Source organism: Leuciscus leuciscus, assembly GCF_965113295.1.
Source record: "Leuciscus leuciscus genome assembly, chromosome: 24".
Taxonomy (NCBI): Eukaryota; Metazoa; Chordata; class Actinopteri; order Cypriniformes; family Leuciscidae; genus Leuciscus; species Leuciscus leuciscus.
In genome coordinates, this window is record NC_138723.1 from 25,832,241 (window position 1) to 25,847,572 (window position 15,332).

Sequence of the window (15,332 nt, forward strand, 5' to 3'; positions counted from 1 at the left end):
TACTGTTTTACTGTATATTTAATCAAATAAATGCAGCCTAAATGCAGTCGTTTTTTATTCTAGTGTTCACTGTATCATAGGGGAGAGCTTGAATGTCCAGCCATCTGGAGGTGACTGATGCATGACCACCATGGAGCTACTGGGCATGAACAGCGATGTCAAGTGCCTGATAGGAAATAGTATCCTCCAGCATGACTGTTTCATGGAATAGACACATGTGAGAGGATTGTTTGTCTTAATGTAGTAATCTAAAAGGAGTTAGGCGTCAACATATTTTGTTGTTCCTGGAAAAACAATCCCTAAAATCAAAAGGGAATGATAGGTGAATAACACTGTCCCTCAAATATGTGAATAACACAACCTAAATCTGTCCCTCCAATCTGATTGGTTGGTTGGAATGTTGTTCTAGGATCTACAAAGATGTGAAATCAGGTTCTGTGGTGGGTAGAGTTACAGGAAATAGCCTTTGGCAATTGTATGCAAAAAAAAAAAAAAAAAAACTTTACCAAACTCAGTTTCTGTCTATACATTTCTCACAGTATGTTTCCTGGAACTCCAGCAAAGAATGTGTTAGAACAGTGATTCATTTCAGATTGTCTGCATTGTCAACACTCCAGACCTTTTCCATAAACCAAGCCCAGATCCAATAGCTGACAACATGGAGGAGATGAAACCATCATGTGCAGCACTGAGCTGGTTTGACAGCTTATGGGACAAAAGAAAAAGATGCAGGATATGCAGGAATTTGAAAAGAACTGAAAATGTCAGTAAGAAATCAGCTTAGTCCACTTAGTATGTCCTGTGTAATTGGTGTAAGATTTTGCTAAATACTGCAAAGACAAGTTATAATCCTATAGTGTAATACCTATGAGTAACCAAAAGATGGTGCAATAAACATATGCAAAACAACTCCCTTACAGGTCCTTCATCAAGACAATCTGAAATTAATCACTGTTCTAACACATTCTTTGCTGGAGTTTCAGGAAACATACTGTGAGAAATGTTGACAGAAACTGAGTTTGGTAAAGTTTTTTTTTTTTTTTTTTTTTTGCATAAAATTGCCAAAGGCTATTTCCTGTAAGTCTACCCACCACAGAACCTGATTTCACATCTTTTAGATCCTAGAACAACATTCCAATCAACCAATCAGATTGGAGGGACAAATTTAGGTTGTGTTATTCACATATTTGAGGGACAGTGTTATTCACCTATCATTCCCTTTTGATTTTAGGGATTGTTTTTCCAGGAACAACAAAATATGTTGACGCCTAACTCTGCAAAATCAGGACGTGCCCACCCACCATTGCTCAGATATTTTACCTTTAGTACAAGCATAAATGATTCAAAGTTTACTTTCGAAACTCTCACTCATTTTCTACAGATGATCAAAGCCTGACCTTTTAGATTACTACATTAAGACAAACATTTTCACAAAACATAAAAAACTGCAGTAGAGAAACAAAAGTTAAGCACAGCTGTTATCTAGCATACTAGTAACTCGACGTGTTATACCAGATTTTGGACAAGCCCTTTATTCTCATGCATTTAAGACAAGTACATTTTTGCTTTCATTTATTCATGACTGTCCTTTCTAGAGTGCCAGAGACACGTTTCATGATTCTTATTCTTATTACTCTGCTTATTATTTGTTAACGTGGAATAACTCAACATGTTACAATGTAAGTAAGCAGCTTGTTTTTTTTAACACATTTTAGTCTATTTTTGTAAAATTGTAGTGATTTGACTTGATAGTTGCTCATATTAATGGCATTAATTTGATACTCCAGCTCAACTCCAACCTTGTTGCCTTGTAAAATAAAATGACAAGATTATTACAGAATCCTTCTCAAATATTTGTAAATGAGCAATGTTATGTCATCAAGGGTTTATTTAGGAATTAAGTTATTCCTAATCCAAAACTCAGTTTTCTTTTGACTAGATTTTAAAACTATTAATTTTTATTGTGATTTGTTATAGTGGAGTATACAAAGATGGCGCAATCTGACGGAGGTGACAAGATCACTATGGTGCTGCTGGGGAAGAACAGCAGTGATAAGTCTACGATAGGGAATATCATACTAAAAGCAGAGCGTTTCATAGCTGGAAAAGACACATGCACAAAAGCTGAAGAAAAACTAGGTGATCAGATGGTCTGTATCATCAACACACCAGACCTTTTCCACAGACCAAACCAAGATCGAGAAACTGACAGTATAGAAGAGATAAAACCCCAATATCCAGGTCCACGTGTGTTCCTTCTGGTACTGCATGACAAACAGCTCTCACGGGAAGAGACTGATATGGTAAGACAGCTTAAAAAGAGATTTGGAGAGAAAATGGTGGAAAATACAATTGTTGTGCTAGTTAACAGTCAAGAGAAGCAATCTAGACAGCCATGTGACCGAGCCGATGAGAGTCTCAAAAAACTACTAGATGAGTGTGGACAGAGAATTTGTGTTTACAACAAGAACGAAGACAAGAAAGAGAATGAGCTGACCAAACAGGTTATGGAGAAATGGAAGGCATTGCACGAGAAGGCTATCGAATCCAACAAATCCACACCTGCTGATGAGCCGTAAGACATATATATATATATATATATATATATATATACAGTATATATATGAAAGTAGTGATGACATTTATTAAGAATCTCTGTACATACCTATAAATCACTTTACACCTATAATTTGACCTGTAACATCATCTCAATCCTGCAGGTTTTATGAAGACATTGATGCATATGAACCAATGAAGGAAATACCTGAAGTGTCAAGGGGGCCTGAAAAAAGCAAAGGTATAGCTTACAGATTTCTTATTCAACTTACTTTTCTCTGTCATCAAAAATAATATGATAAAATGAACATGTGTTTTTTCTAAACTGCCTTTCACATCAATCTAAAGTAGTCAAAGTAGGAACAACATTCCGGTCTGAAAATGTAGTCCTAACCCTTGAACCTAACTTAGCCCTAAAAGCAACTAACCCTAGTTAAGCCTAACATAAACTGTAAACTTGTCCTTCAAATCTCATTGGTTGATTGGAATGTTGTTCCAGGAACATGTTGCACTCTGTGAAATCTGTTTGTGCAAAAAATCTGTTTTGATAATAATAATAATGCAACTCACCATATAATTGTACATAGTGGATAACAACCGATGTTGTCAAAGGTGCATGTGTCCAATCAAATTCTTGAAATTTGCCATACACATACCAACAGGTTGGTGATATGCCCTCATTATTAGAAAAGATGAACTCAGTACCAAATCCATAATTTATATTTATTGTACTGTGTTGGGTCACCACTCGATGCCCAAAGTAAATTCTGGATTCTCCAGCAAAACCAGTTGAAAACCACCATGTTAAATGACCAATAATAGAGTACAGTAGTGTTTTAAGACAATCATTTTCTGCTACTTTAAATTGTAAAGGATCAAGGATGTACGTTTTTCAAAGATGTGTTACAGTTTTTCAAAATTGCTAAGACAAATTTCTTCGAACTTTCACCCATTCTTCACCCAAATCTTCATACTACACTCACAAAACCCCTGACTCTTCTGGCAAAATCAAACAATCAGCTCAAACCATTTCACCTGTACTCAAAATCTAACAATGCTTTCAGATCATACACGCCAGTCAATATATAAACTGTAGAGATCGTTCATTAAAAACTAAAAAATAACAGAAATGTTTTTTACAGAAAAAAATTGTAGTGTATATATACAGTTAACAAAATTTGCAATTACGTAAAAAAAAGTATAATCACAGCTTAGTAAGGTGAATATAGTGTATACTGTATGTACTGCAAGTACAGTATTATATTTATAGTATTGAATATCAGTATATTCAGCTGTTGCATATAAAAATGCAATGAGAGTATTAATTCTGCCTCAGCATCACGTCTTCGTGTTGGGTCCAGCCTGAGGACTTTGTCCACATCACAGACAATGTTGTCTCTTGCCAGGTAAAAGAAAAAACCCTCTGGTGTGCTAGATCCAGCCTCGACAACAATCCACACCTAGCTCTTCCTCTTCCTCCTCATCCCCCACCTCTTACACATACTCTTCCTCCTCTCCCTCTCAGATAGTTTCCATCCATTGTTGGCATCAACATTCAGTACACCTGCCATGTGTGCTGGCTTATATTTTGTACAGTTGGTTTTTGATCACATAATTAGAAACAAGTGTGATGTAGTTGTGTTTAACTTTTGCCACTTGTGCTTACCTTTTTGCAATACAAGAGCAACACAGTGCAAAATGTGCTTTAGTGAGTGAGAATGAGTTGACTTTTGCACAAAAAAAGTGCATGAGATTTGCAAATGTTGTCTAACTGCCTGAACTTGTTTAAGGTTTTGCAGAAAGAGTGATTTATTCAACAAATGGGTTTAGGCCTTTGAGAATTTGGTTCAGAGAATGGGGTTTAGTGTCTTAGCAATTGTGTTAACTGTAATTGTTTGAATTTATCTCAGACCAGACCATCCAGATGTATGGAGGTGAGTGCAAGATGACAGTGATCCTGCTGGGAAAGAACAGCAACAACAAGCGTCTTATAGGAAACATAATTCTTGACAAAGATCATTTCCGAACAGAAAAAATCACTTGTGAGAAGATTGTGGATAGCGTTGCTGGTCAGAAGATCTGTATTATCAACACTCCAGACCATTTTCACAAACCAAACTCATCAGATCCAGAAGCTGACAGAATGGAGGAGTTGAAGCCATCATACACAGGTCCACGTGTGTTTCTCCTCATACTCAAGAACAAAATGGTGTCACCAAAAGTTATGGAGATGTTTACTGAACTGAAGAAGAAGCTTGGACAGAAAATGGTTGAAAACACAATTGTGCTGGTTAAAATTGAAAAAATGTTATCTGCAAATTCAATAGACAGACTAGAATCCTTCAAAAAAGACTACTCCATAATCCTGAATGAGTGTGGAAACAAACTGTGTGTTTACAACAGAGACATGAAGCATAATGAACTAACCAAAGAACTGATGAAACACATTGAAGACATGCAGAAGAACCAAACATCTGAATCTATCAGAGAAATGTAGGTATGGTTATATTGTATGGTTAACATAGTTATGATGAGCAGCAAGAATTTAATTAATTCATTTAACCCTATATCAATCACTCTTTCAATTCCAGAAGGACACATGACAATATGAAGACAAAGCAAGCAACACCAGAAAAAACAGGTAACAAAACGTTTGAGTTCAACCAATAAATTAGAAAACATTTAAGTAGCATGTCACCTGCACTAGATAATAGTTTGGTATATGCACTGACTGTGTTTTCTAACTAATTCTAACTATACATCATCAGTTAAGGTACATCAGCCGAAACCAATGACCATTGTGCTACTGGGACAGACAGGAAGTGGGAAGAGTGCTACAGGAAATACAATTCTGAAAAAGCAACATTTTGAATCACGTGCCAGTTCTGTGCCAGTAACACAGGTGTGCCAGATGGCAGAGGAAACTGTTCTTGAAATGAAGATTAGGGTTATAGACACCCCAGATTTCTTCAGTGAAGACCTTAAAAACCAGGAAGAGCAGATAAAGAAGTGCAAAGAGCTCATGCCTGACGTGTATTTGCTGGTTATGCAGCTTGGCCGTTTCACTGATGGCGAGAGAGACGTTCTCCCACATCTGAAAAAAGAGTTTGGCGAGGATGTGATTTCAAAGACTGTGATTCTTTTCACTGGTAAAGAGAAGCTGAAGAACAGGACTTTAAATGATTACATTAATGGAAGTGACAAAGAACTTCAGGAACTGATCAAAAGCTGTCATTCAAGATGTCATGCATTTAACAACAATGACAAAAGCCATCATCAGGTGAAAAAACTGCTGGAGATCATTTCTGACATGCAGGGAATTATGGCAATGGCAAATTATCACAATTATAAAAAGAAGCCTAAGGAAAACAAAGAGTGCAGCATCTTATAAGATATTGAACTGTGTGTATCATATGTGATCAGCTAAATTGTCCCTAAGTAAGCTGAATCATACAAAACCTCAGTTTGGGGACACCCTCAAAACATGATACTTTATAAGAATGTTAAGATTTTATTTGGGTTAGTCTGTACAGTTGTTAAAATTGTGTAGGCTTTAATGGTTTGTTTATGCTTCCAATCAATTGTAGCCTGTCTAGCTGTTTTTCCTATAAACAGCTAATTCATTGGATAACAGATAGGCTATGTAATGGTAATTGTACTGGAAATAAGTGAAATATATATATTTTTAAAACAATTAAAAAAAACATTAAACCTTGCATACGAGTCCATGGTTCATCATGTATATACATATGCATATATTTATACATGTAGGCCTATATTTATTTATCTATGCAATTACTCTTTTTGTAATCTTCACAAGATGTCTTCAAAGTGCAAATAGCCAAGCTAGAACCAGGTTACTACCAATAAACTGCCAAAAAAAGACTTCCCCGCCATTTCACTGTAATGAAGCCAATCAAAAAGTAAAGTTGTTTCAGAGGCGTTTTCTAGTAATCAGCTCATTCGTTGCGAATCGATACTTTCAAAAAGTTAATTTAAAGAAACGGTTCAAGACGCGATTTGGGGCACATTTATGAGAGGACTCGAGAACCCCAGAACCCCCGCGGACCGATGAGAGCAAGTAATGATAAAAAAAAAAATTTAGGGTAAACTATCCTTTTTAAATAAGAAAAATGTAAGCTGTATTTAAATATCCAGCATCTTTTGTCTTACAAATGGAAATGTTTCTATTGATTAGCTATTCTTATGAGCATTCTCAAATGCCAATTACTCAAAAGAAAAACGCCATTTTAGTCAATAATTAACACTATGAAAAGCTTGAACATAAAAACTGTAGTAAATGTTAATCTGGCTCCCTCTAGTGGCCAACAAATTGTCCCAAACTGCAAAATTCCAACAATGCATTTCGTATTACATTAAGCAGTTTTAGAATGTCTAAATAGCTTCATCTTTTAAATATCAAGCACCTTGTGACAGGAGAGAAACAATCACAAATCAACATTACAAAAAGTTTTATTAATGGTTGACTGGATGAACAGTGTCCAATTAGTATATTTACAGACAATTATCTATACATAAGAATGAGCAGTTGGACAAAAACCTGAAATGGAGTAAAGAGGGACCAAGTTTGAGAAAACGAGACTGAACCAAAGTTGAGTCTGTATGCTGCCATAAGCACTCTAGATTCAGCCCACAGTGCCTGGTAAAGCTAAGGACCAAACTACCATAGTTTAAGTGCACCCATGCATCTGCCAATCATATGAAATGGCTTAGGTCACAGAATTGTGAATCCATTGAACTGGAAACCACAGCAGACACTTGAGTACTAAATTCATTTTCCCAAAACATCTATCCAAACAATTTTTGATATGCAGAATGAAATCCCACAGATGACAGCCTTCAGTCTTCTACTTGGATTTAGGAGGATTCTTCATCGATCTTGGGTGCCAGGTAATATTTGACATGTCCCATGTCTGCAATCTTGTACTCAACCACTGCAGGAGGAAAAGACAATCCATCATTTCATTTGTCTCAACTCAAAATGCAATGTAATGAGCATGTGAGCATTTTTCATACCTAGTGGAATGTCTGCGGACATGCTGAGTGTGACTGTCTTGGACAGAGGAGTGGCCTTGGTGAAGAAGTTCAGGTAGTTCAGTGCAAAAATAAGCTGCACTGGCTCATTCATCTCAATTGTCACCTGCGAAGAACACGGTGTCGTCAATTACCCTCATAGTTAGTACAGACTTTAGTTAAGTTATGTTGTCAATGTTAAAAGAACATTACCGCTTCATCCTCCTTGTCGACACTGCTGGTCTGTGAAAGCTTAACGTTGCCTGTTCCCAGCTCTCCACTGGCAGAGAACTTCACGCCATCCTTGGCGCATGAGATCATGACAGCATCACCGATCTGCGACAGATCCCTGCAGATTCGTGCGAATTCACCAGAGGGCATCTTCACCACGCAACTGTATTCCTGTTCCTGAGGTTAAGAACGGAACAAAACATGACCATTGGAGAAAACATGAAAAAAAAACATACACAATCATATCAAAATTTCAATCATGTTTAATAAAAAGCCTTACTGGAATGCCAAGCTGCTCCACATCCAGATCCATCAGTTTCATCTCATAGTCGGACACTTTCTCCTGATCTACAAACACATTCAGAGATCAGCACTGGCTCTTCTCTAGTACAACTTATGGCTTTCTATTGATGGTGAGCTTACCCTGACTATATTTACATTTAACTTTAGTTATGCATTTAATCTAAAACTGGGAATAATAATTTCAATTTAATCTTATGTACTCACTGAGTGTTTCAAAGACCAGCGCCAAAGAGTCTGCATTGTCTTCTGCCCTGAGCGTGATGATATCTTCATTTCCAGCACACTTCAGAATCTTTGACATGCTAGAAAACAAGAACAATTCCTTTCAAATTAATGAACAGGTGCTTTTTATTGAAACATGTACAATGACATGCGGAATGAAAGTATAAGACATAAAATCGTTATTTCTATTTGTAATGTAAAACACATTACAGCCACGTTGAACTACCAATATACAGTTTTATTAAATAAAAGTGGTGTAAAATTCTTATAAAGCAATTGTCTTTGTCCAACTGTAAAGCCATATTGTCATTCAGCAACCCGGCTTTTTTTCCCGCCAACAAGCTTGAGCGCGCGTAAATGACGTCACGACCAGCAGTGAGGGGAAGAATACAGGAAACACTCTGCGCGCCAAATAATACTAGATGTATTTGGGACACATTAACGACCTATTAAACACATTAAAACTATGCATTTCACAACTAACAATAGTGATAGGGACACATTTTTGTTTTACATCTTAAAAATGGCGGGTTGCAAGTTTGCTCGCGCAGTCGGACATGTACAGACATGTTCAACTTTCACTCTCTAAGCAGTTAGACGGCAAATAATTAAAATCATTAAAGAAAAAATCATTATGATCATTACCTGCTCAAATTGACACCCATGGCCAGGTTTCTGTCGCAGCGGTAGGAGTCGAACCCATCGCTCCGGAGTGTGAGCTGCACCAGAGACACATGAGAGGAGTCCATGCTCTGCAGAGAGATGCCCGAGGAGCTCACATCCCAGCAGGCTTCGGTGATGAGGTCTTTCAGAGCCTCCAGAACCTTCTTAAGGATTGATCCTTGAACGAGACGTGCCTCAAACATTGTGCTTCTTTCTTATGTGAGGAGAAAACAAATAGTTATCTAAATCCTGTTATGACACAAGCGCGGCCTGGTTTTCTGCTTGTCTTCAAGTGCAGGAACGCAGTACACGTAGTCTATCAAAGTGTTTTAACCGTAGCAGGTACAAGTCCAAAGACTACAATAGAAACACAGGTGTATCTGTCCCGTCTTCTCTTCTCTCGGGTCTCTGACTGTAACTGCGCGCGCTTTTGCTGGAACTTAGATAAACTGACCCGCTCTTGCCTTCGTCATTTCCTCTGACGCTTGACTCCTCCTTGAACACGGACGGAACTGCAGCCACTGACCACAAGAGGGCGTCATTTCATACGCATTTGATTTGTTGCGTGAGCTGGTTCTTTGTCAAACCAGTAACTCTTGAAATGTTCTTCTTTTTTTGAGAATGTTTAGTTACTGATAGGAAATTTGAAGACAGAACTTAAGAACAAAAAAGACTGAAATAAAATAAAAATCCTACAAATAACATGAGTATAACATGAATATGTGGGTGCATGTGTAACATTTAGGCCCTATTTATTTATTTGGTTAGTTATCATCTGAATTGAATGCTCCCGCAGATAAATGAAGTATATTATATATAAATATACACATATAATCTGTCAAAAATGATTAAATCTGGAAAACTGAAATGTGAATTGCAGCTATTGGCCACAAGAGGGCGCCAATTCCAACGTCAATTGTTCATTTGAGCCGATTTGTTTGCCTTGCAGTTCTGTTTTGCATTAAAGATATTTAAGATGTTGAGATGTTAGACGAAAGGTTTTGTCTGTGTGTGTGTGTGTGTGTGTGTGTGTGTGTGTGTGTGTGTGTGTGTGTGTGTGTGTGTGTGTGTGTGTGTGTGTGTGTGTGTGTGTGTGTGTGTGTGTATTGTTGATCTACGAAACCCATAAAATAATGAAAGAGCAAAAAGAGTAGAAAAAATATCTGTTATTGCTTTTGTATTTGTAGGAAATCAAAATAATAATAAAAAAATAAAAAAACTACGAATAATTTGTGTTTATTTAACAGCTGTGTTGGTGGTTACGGCATATATCTCGGAATATCCTTCCGTCTGGCATCCTTCCATTCCATACAGTAATCTCTTTCACTTCTGGAGGGTGCAATGATGGGAATATGTGTGTATCCAACCACACAGGAAATCCGAAAGGAAATTCTAATTATTACTAGGTTACTTCCTAAGTACAAGATGCAAGATGTTATCAAGTGAATGTCATTTATCAGATTATCTCATTTAAAGCGGTTTACACTACTGGCCTGCAATCATGTGAAACCCCTCTGTTGGCTCTCACAGGATTGTTCCCAGGAAACAAACAACACAAACATTCTAAGAAACAGCACGAGAGCAAGGCACACTTTCCTTACCGCTCTGCATTCAGCGGCCTTACTAATGTGCTCGAGCATAGATCCAGATGTTTTATAGAAAACTACCATTTAAAAATGGTACTGCTCAAATAAATATGCATGTGGATATAACAAAATCCAATGTCCTCTCCCAACATAAATGTAACTCCCTACGAATTAATGTAGCCTCCTCATCTACAGGATCCTGTATAAAATGCCATGCCATTTTTGTCCCTTTGACGGTGTCTGCATGATGAAAATATGCGCAATGAATGACATGCACTGCAAAAAACGTAGTATTACTCTTACTTGGTATTTTTGTTGTGTCCAGTCAAAATATCTAAAGATTCTTATATCAAGATGCACTTTCATGAGAAAAATAGCATAAGGCGGGCTATTTAGTCTTGCTTCCAAAGGGGAACATTTAAAAAATGTAAGTGCATTTTTTTTTTTTGTGCAAATTATCTGCCAATGGGGTAAGAAGTATTTTTTGCAGCGTGAATGAATGAATGAATGAAGTATTTAAACAACGCTTACGCTTTAAAAAGAGGGAGGAGACTGAAAGAAACTCCAGACCAGGGGCCTCATGTATCAATCTTGCGTACGCACAAAAACTTTGCGTACGCCAGCTTTCACGCTCACGGTCGTATGTACTAACAGTGAAATTAACGCGAGAATGTGCGTTCCTCCACAGGCAATGAAGTGAAGTTACAAACATTACACAACGAATTGTTCTACAAGTCTATCGCACCACCACCTGTGGGAAGCATTGCTATTAATTTGCAATTTATAAAATAATTGACATATATTGTCACACGAGCATTATGGGAATATTCTATCAATTATGCAATTAAGTAAGAACATATAAAAGCATATGCAAACTGATACAACCCTTAGTCTATGGCAATGACAGCTTTGGTTTAATGTCCACCTTTATATCAGACCATTTCTTTTTAAGGTCATTTAGGGTAGACTGTGTACAGTTGAGACATGTGTACAGTTGAGACACCTTAAATAACTTGCGTTCGCAGCAAGCACAAGTTGTGATTTTTGCTGTCACGTGCGTATTAGTGTCCTCTTTGATCGTGGGAAATTTGAACAACGGACGCATCTCCGATCCGAAGATATCGGGGACATTTTTTTTTTTTCTAAGATATGACGTTCACTTCACCATGCACTCTCCACAATGAATAGCTTATTATCCCTATATGACTGTTAAACATAACTGGTATCACCACAAATGTTATTCTGTGCCCTAAAAACTGACATATTTCATGGTACTGTGTCATGCAAGGTAATTGCAAAATCTAGAGAAATGTGCGAGGTGGCCAGCGGGGGATTGTTGAGACACATATCTACTGTACCCCCGATAGAGTTCTATTAGGAAACACACTGTTTAGTTGTTCAGTGTTATGATAACAGGTTAAACATCGTAATTAGCCAGCATAGGACGCAAATTAAAATAAAATTAGATATTTGTGATATTTAAACTGTGTATTATTAATAAATATTGTTAAATATCTTGTTCCTACTTTATACATTTTAACCAGTGCTAATTTAAATAAAATGAATGAATATAAATGGATGAATAAAAAAAATGTTGCCCAATTGTTATTTTCTTTATTTGTCTTTATTTTTTATATTTACAATGAATGGTTAGTTACCTTTACATCATTAAAAATGGGTGTCTCAACTGTACCATGCACTGTCTCAACTGTACCACATATTGGTACAGTTGAGACAAAGTTGAGACAAAAAGCACCTTATTTTTATGATCTAATTGTGGAAAATATAAACTACTTGTGGGTATTATTGATTGATAATATCTTAGTCTACAAGCTAATGAAATGTCATGTGGCGTGTCATGTGGAAATTCACTTCTTTTCAGTGTCTATTCTTGTGTGGAAAATCAAAACGCAAAAAGTGTCTCAACTGTACTCAGTCTACTCTACAGTGCGACTTTCAGATCCCACCGGCATCAGCCAAACTCTCCCACTCATATTTTTTCCTTTTGTTATTAATTCCGGAGGACAAAGTTCCAAATAAAAAATTTTTTTTTCCGTTTCTACCTCCGATAGTAGCACCTCCAATTCACTTTCTGTAAAGTTTCGTTTCTTGCCGCCATTTTCTTACTGTTTTCTTTTGCCAAAGTGGACTCATTACCATATTTAAATTAATTTAATTAAGGGAGGAGACTGGGTGGGGCGTTGTGCTCGTGCATGTGCGCTCAATTTTACATTAACTGGGATGTACAAAGAGAATATGCGTGGGATCCTTCGTACGCAGAGATTCATACATCTGGGTTTTTTTGTGCGTATGCACATTTACAGCTTTGTCCGTATGCAATGTTTTAGTATGAATTCAACGCAAGTCTTTGTACATGAGGCCCCAGGTTAGGTTCACAGTGTAATTTACCATGGTAACTGACTCAGAGAATAAGTTACCTCTCTTTCAGAAACAGCCTTGACTTAAGCTGCTTTCTCGGGTTTGACATAGGCCTACTTCCATTCTGAAATGGAAAACCCAGTTTCCCTCATTTCAGGGTTAACATACTCAAGTTTTCACTTAACCTCCTTTCTGAAACAGGCCTCAGGCTTAGGCCTAGTCCCAGACTAAAATGCATGTTTGAGGTGTTTTAACTGAAAGCAATTTGCACTGACATAATATCTTAAAATATGTCAGTATTATTGTTTTGTCTCAAGAAGCAAATCAGTAATGTTTTTCTAAGGCATGCGTATAAAAGCTATAATGTCCTAATTGAACTAAGGCCTAATGGCTTAATCTAAGCCCAGTCTGTGAAACCAGGCCAGGGAATCATAAAAGTGCATGTACTGTATAATAATTATAAAAAAATAGATCACTGCCACTACTGTGGGACATGTCAGGACAGCTATTCTTTTGCAGTTTCCTGCATGAATTACTGCCAGCAATGTATAGCATGACCTCGAATGTGTGTATAAGCATTCCTCCATAGCATGTTCAAACAAATACAGAGTCTGGGATATTAGAGCATCGTTTCAGGTGTGCATGATGTTTGTGGAATGGGATCAAATGACTCATGCACTGAAACTCACATGAGTCTGCATGTGCAGGAATGTTCACTCACTGCCGTCTTTGCAGGCCGAATCCTCAACCGCAGGGCTTACCAGCTGGTTCCTAGTGTGTGTTTCTCTTGCTCCCACTTCAGCCCCAAAACTCTTAAACCCACCCAGCTAAAGTGGGGTGGAATTTCCCAATGCTAGTAAACAACTGTAAAAGAGTGTCTGATTTAAAAGCCCCTATCGTGACTGCCAAGTTTCCTATAAAGATTGAGATACCACCACGGCAGAGTTGACCTAAAACCCATTTCTGAGTCACTCTGAGCCCTCAAGACTTCAACTTTGTGTTTCCCAAGGGACACACCACAGCTATATCTATGTTTATTCAAACATCCGTTTTGCTATTCTCCTCTGCATTAAATTATAGCTGTAGCTCCATCTTTTTTTTCTATCAGAAGGATTTGGAAGAGGCGCAGGATATATGGAACTGAATTTTAACAATACTGAACGAACAGGAAGGAAGCGGAGGCCGAGTGGTCCAGGGGAACATGAGGAGAGAGTTAAAACACAGCTCTTTCTTTTCGGCTTGCAGTCCCTTGAGATACACTAACATAAGCATGCAGGCATGTGCAGACCACATCGACACTTTCAACAGGATAAACAACTGTCTCAGCAGTCTTCCTCAAACGCTAACTTTAAAAACTTGGTAAGACTTTATTATACAGTGTCCTTGTTACATGTACTTCCTGTAGTAATAACAGTAAATTATGCATAATAACAGCAACTAACCCTAAACAAACTCCAACCCTAGCCCTAATTATATAGTAAGTACATGTTGTTAATTAAAGCTGCAGTAGGGAGTTTTTAGAAAACGTTGACTTGGCCTGAAAATTTGAACAAGCACAGCTTACAGGTCACTCCCCCTTACTCTCTGCTGCGCTACAGCCCTCCCTCCACAGCTCCTCCCCCACAACGCAGCCTGCCGTGAACGCGCAGGCTAGTAAACATGCAGGGCCACTGATGACGGCGGATAAACAGTTATCGCACATTCACTGGTAGGGACGAAACATCAACAATATGCTTTACATTGATTATGGCCTGCCCATACTTTGACTACAAACTTGGTCCTCAAATTATTACGTATTTTGCAATACATGTAATGTAACTTCATAACGTTGCACTCTTTCTATAAGTTATAAATAGCTAGCAAGATAATATCACGGTAACTTTACAGTATGTAAGTAATTATTCTAGCGATGTGTAATGCTAAATAAGGTTTGCTAGTACATTATTTCAGCAACATGACAAGCCAATGAATTAGCAGGTTTCAATTGTTGCTTTGCACAGTGCGTGACATTTTATCTGTATGTTATGCAGCTAGAGGTTTGACATTGAGTCAATGGGCTCCGACGGGTTTGTTTATCGTCCTCGGTCTTTTTCCGTTTACCTGTCTTTGTTGTATGAGCAGGTGCCACTCGAGAAATTGGCAGATTTGTTTTTTTGTCCGCCATTAGCACAGCTGCGGCACACCGGCTATCTTGATTTTGAACGACTGTACGCGCTGTGCGAGAGAGGGGGGTGATCAGCGCGTACACGAGTTTGATTGACACTGCTAAGACACTCCTCCTGGCTCTGATTGGTTGTTTCTGACCGGGAGCGGTGTATTTCTGCAAATGGCAATAGGACCACTGGGAGGAGCCAGAGG

General features: G+C 37.9%; 2 protein-coding genes across 2 annotated transcripts; one reads left to right on the plus strand and one right to left on the minus strand.

Annotated features, from left to right (window-relative positions):
• The first annotated feature begins 1,557 nt into the window (after positions 1-1,557).
• LOC309489212 (GTPase IMAP family member 8) lies at positions 1,558-6,194 on the plus strand. The gene is made up of 6 exons (XM_082157849.1): positions 1,558-1,679; positions 1,978-2,575; positions 2,721-2,797; positions 4,467-5,049; positions 5,148-5,197; positions 5,325-6,194. The coding sequence occupies exons 1-6, from the start codon at positions 1,670-1,672 to the stop codon at positions 5,945-5,947; spliced, it is 1,941 nt and encodes a 646-aa protein (XP_082013975.1). The 5' UTR covers positions 1,558-1,669; the 3' UTR covers positions 5,948-6,194.
• An 819-nt stretch (positions 6,195-7,013) lies between these two features.
• Positions 7,014-9,466, minus strand: pcna (proliferating cell nuclear antigen). Its single transcript, XM_082157900.1, has 6 exons — positions 8,992-9,466; positions 8,329-8,426; positions 8,102-8,169; positions 7,804-7,998; positions 7,594-7,717; positions 7,014-7,511 (listed from the first exon to the last, which is right to left on the minus strand). Exons 1-6 carry the CDS (start codon positions 9,210-9,212, stop codon positions 7,435-7,437), a joined length of 783 nt encoding a protein of 260 aa, XP_082014026.1. The 5' UTR covers positions 9,213-9,466; the 3' UTR covers positions 7,014-7,434.
• Positions 9,467-15,332: the final 5,866 nt, after the last annotated feature.

What these genes read in the sequence shown, in the direction of transcription:
- LOC309489212 (XM_082157849.1), top strand. An exon ending in TCCACACCTGCTGATGAGCC is followed by an intron (nt 2,576 to 2,720) that starts GTAAGACATATA and finishes TCAATCCTGCAG; the next exon opens with GTTTTATGAAGACATTGATG. An exon ending in GGGGCCTGAAAAAAGCAAAG is followed by an intron (nt 2,798 to 4,466) that starts GTATAGCTTACA and finishes AATTTATCTCAG; the next exon opens with ACCAGACCATCCAGATGTAT.
- pcna (XM_082157900.1), bottom strand. Translation starts at nt 9,212, where the DNA reads ATGTTTGAGGCACGTCTCGTTCAAGGATCAATCCTTAAGAAGGTTCTG. An exon ending in TGGAGCAGCTTGGCATTCCA is followed by an intron (nt 7,999 to 8,101) that starts GTAAGGCTTTTT and finishes TCTTAACCTCAG; the next exon opens with GAACAGGAATACAGTTGCGT. An exon ending in GTCCGCAGACATTCCACTAG is followed by an intron (nt 7,512 to 7,593) that starts GTATGAAAAATG and finishes TTCCTCCTGCAG; the next exon opens with TGGTTGAGTACAAGATTGCA.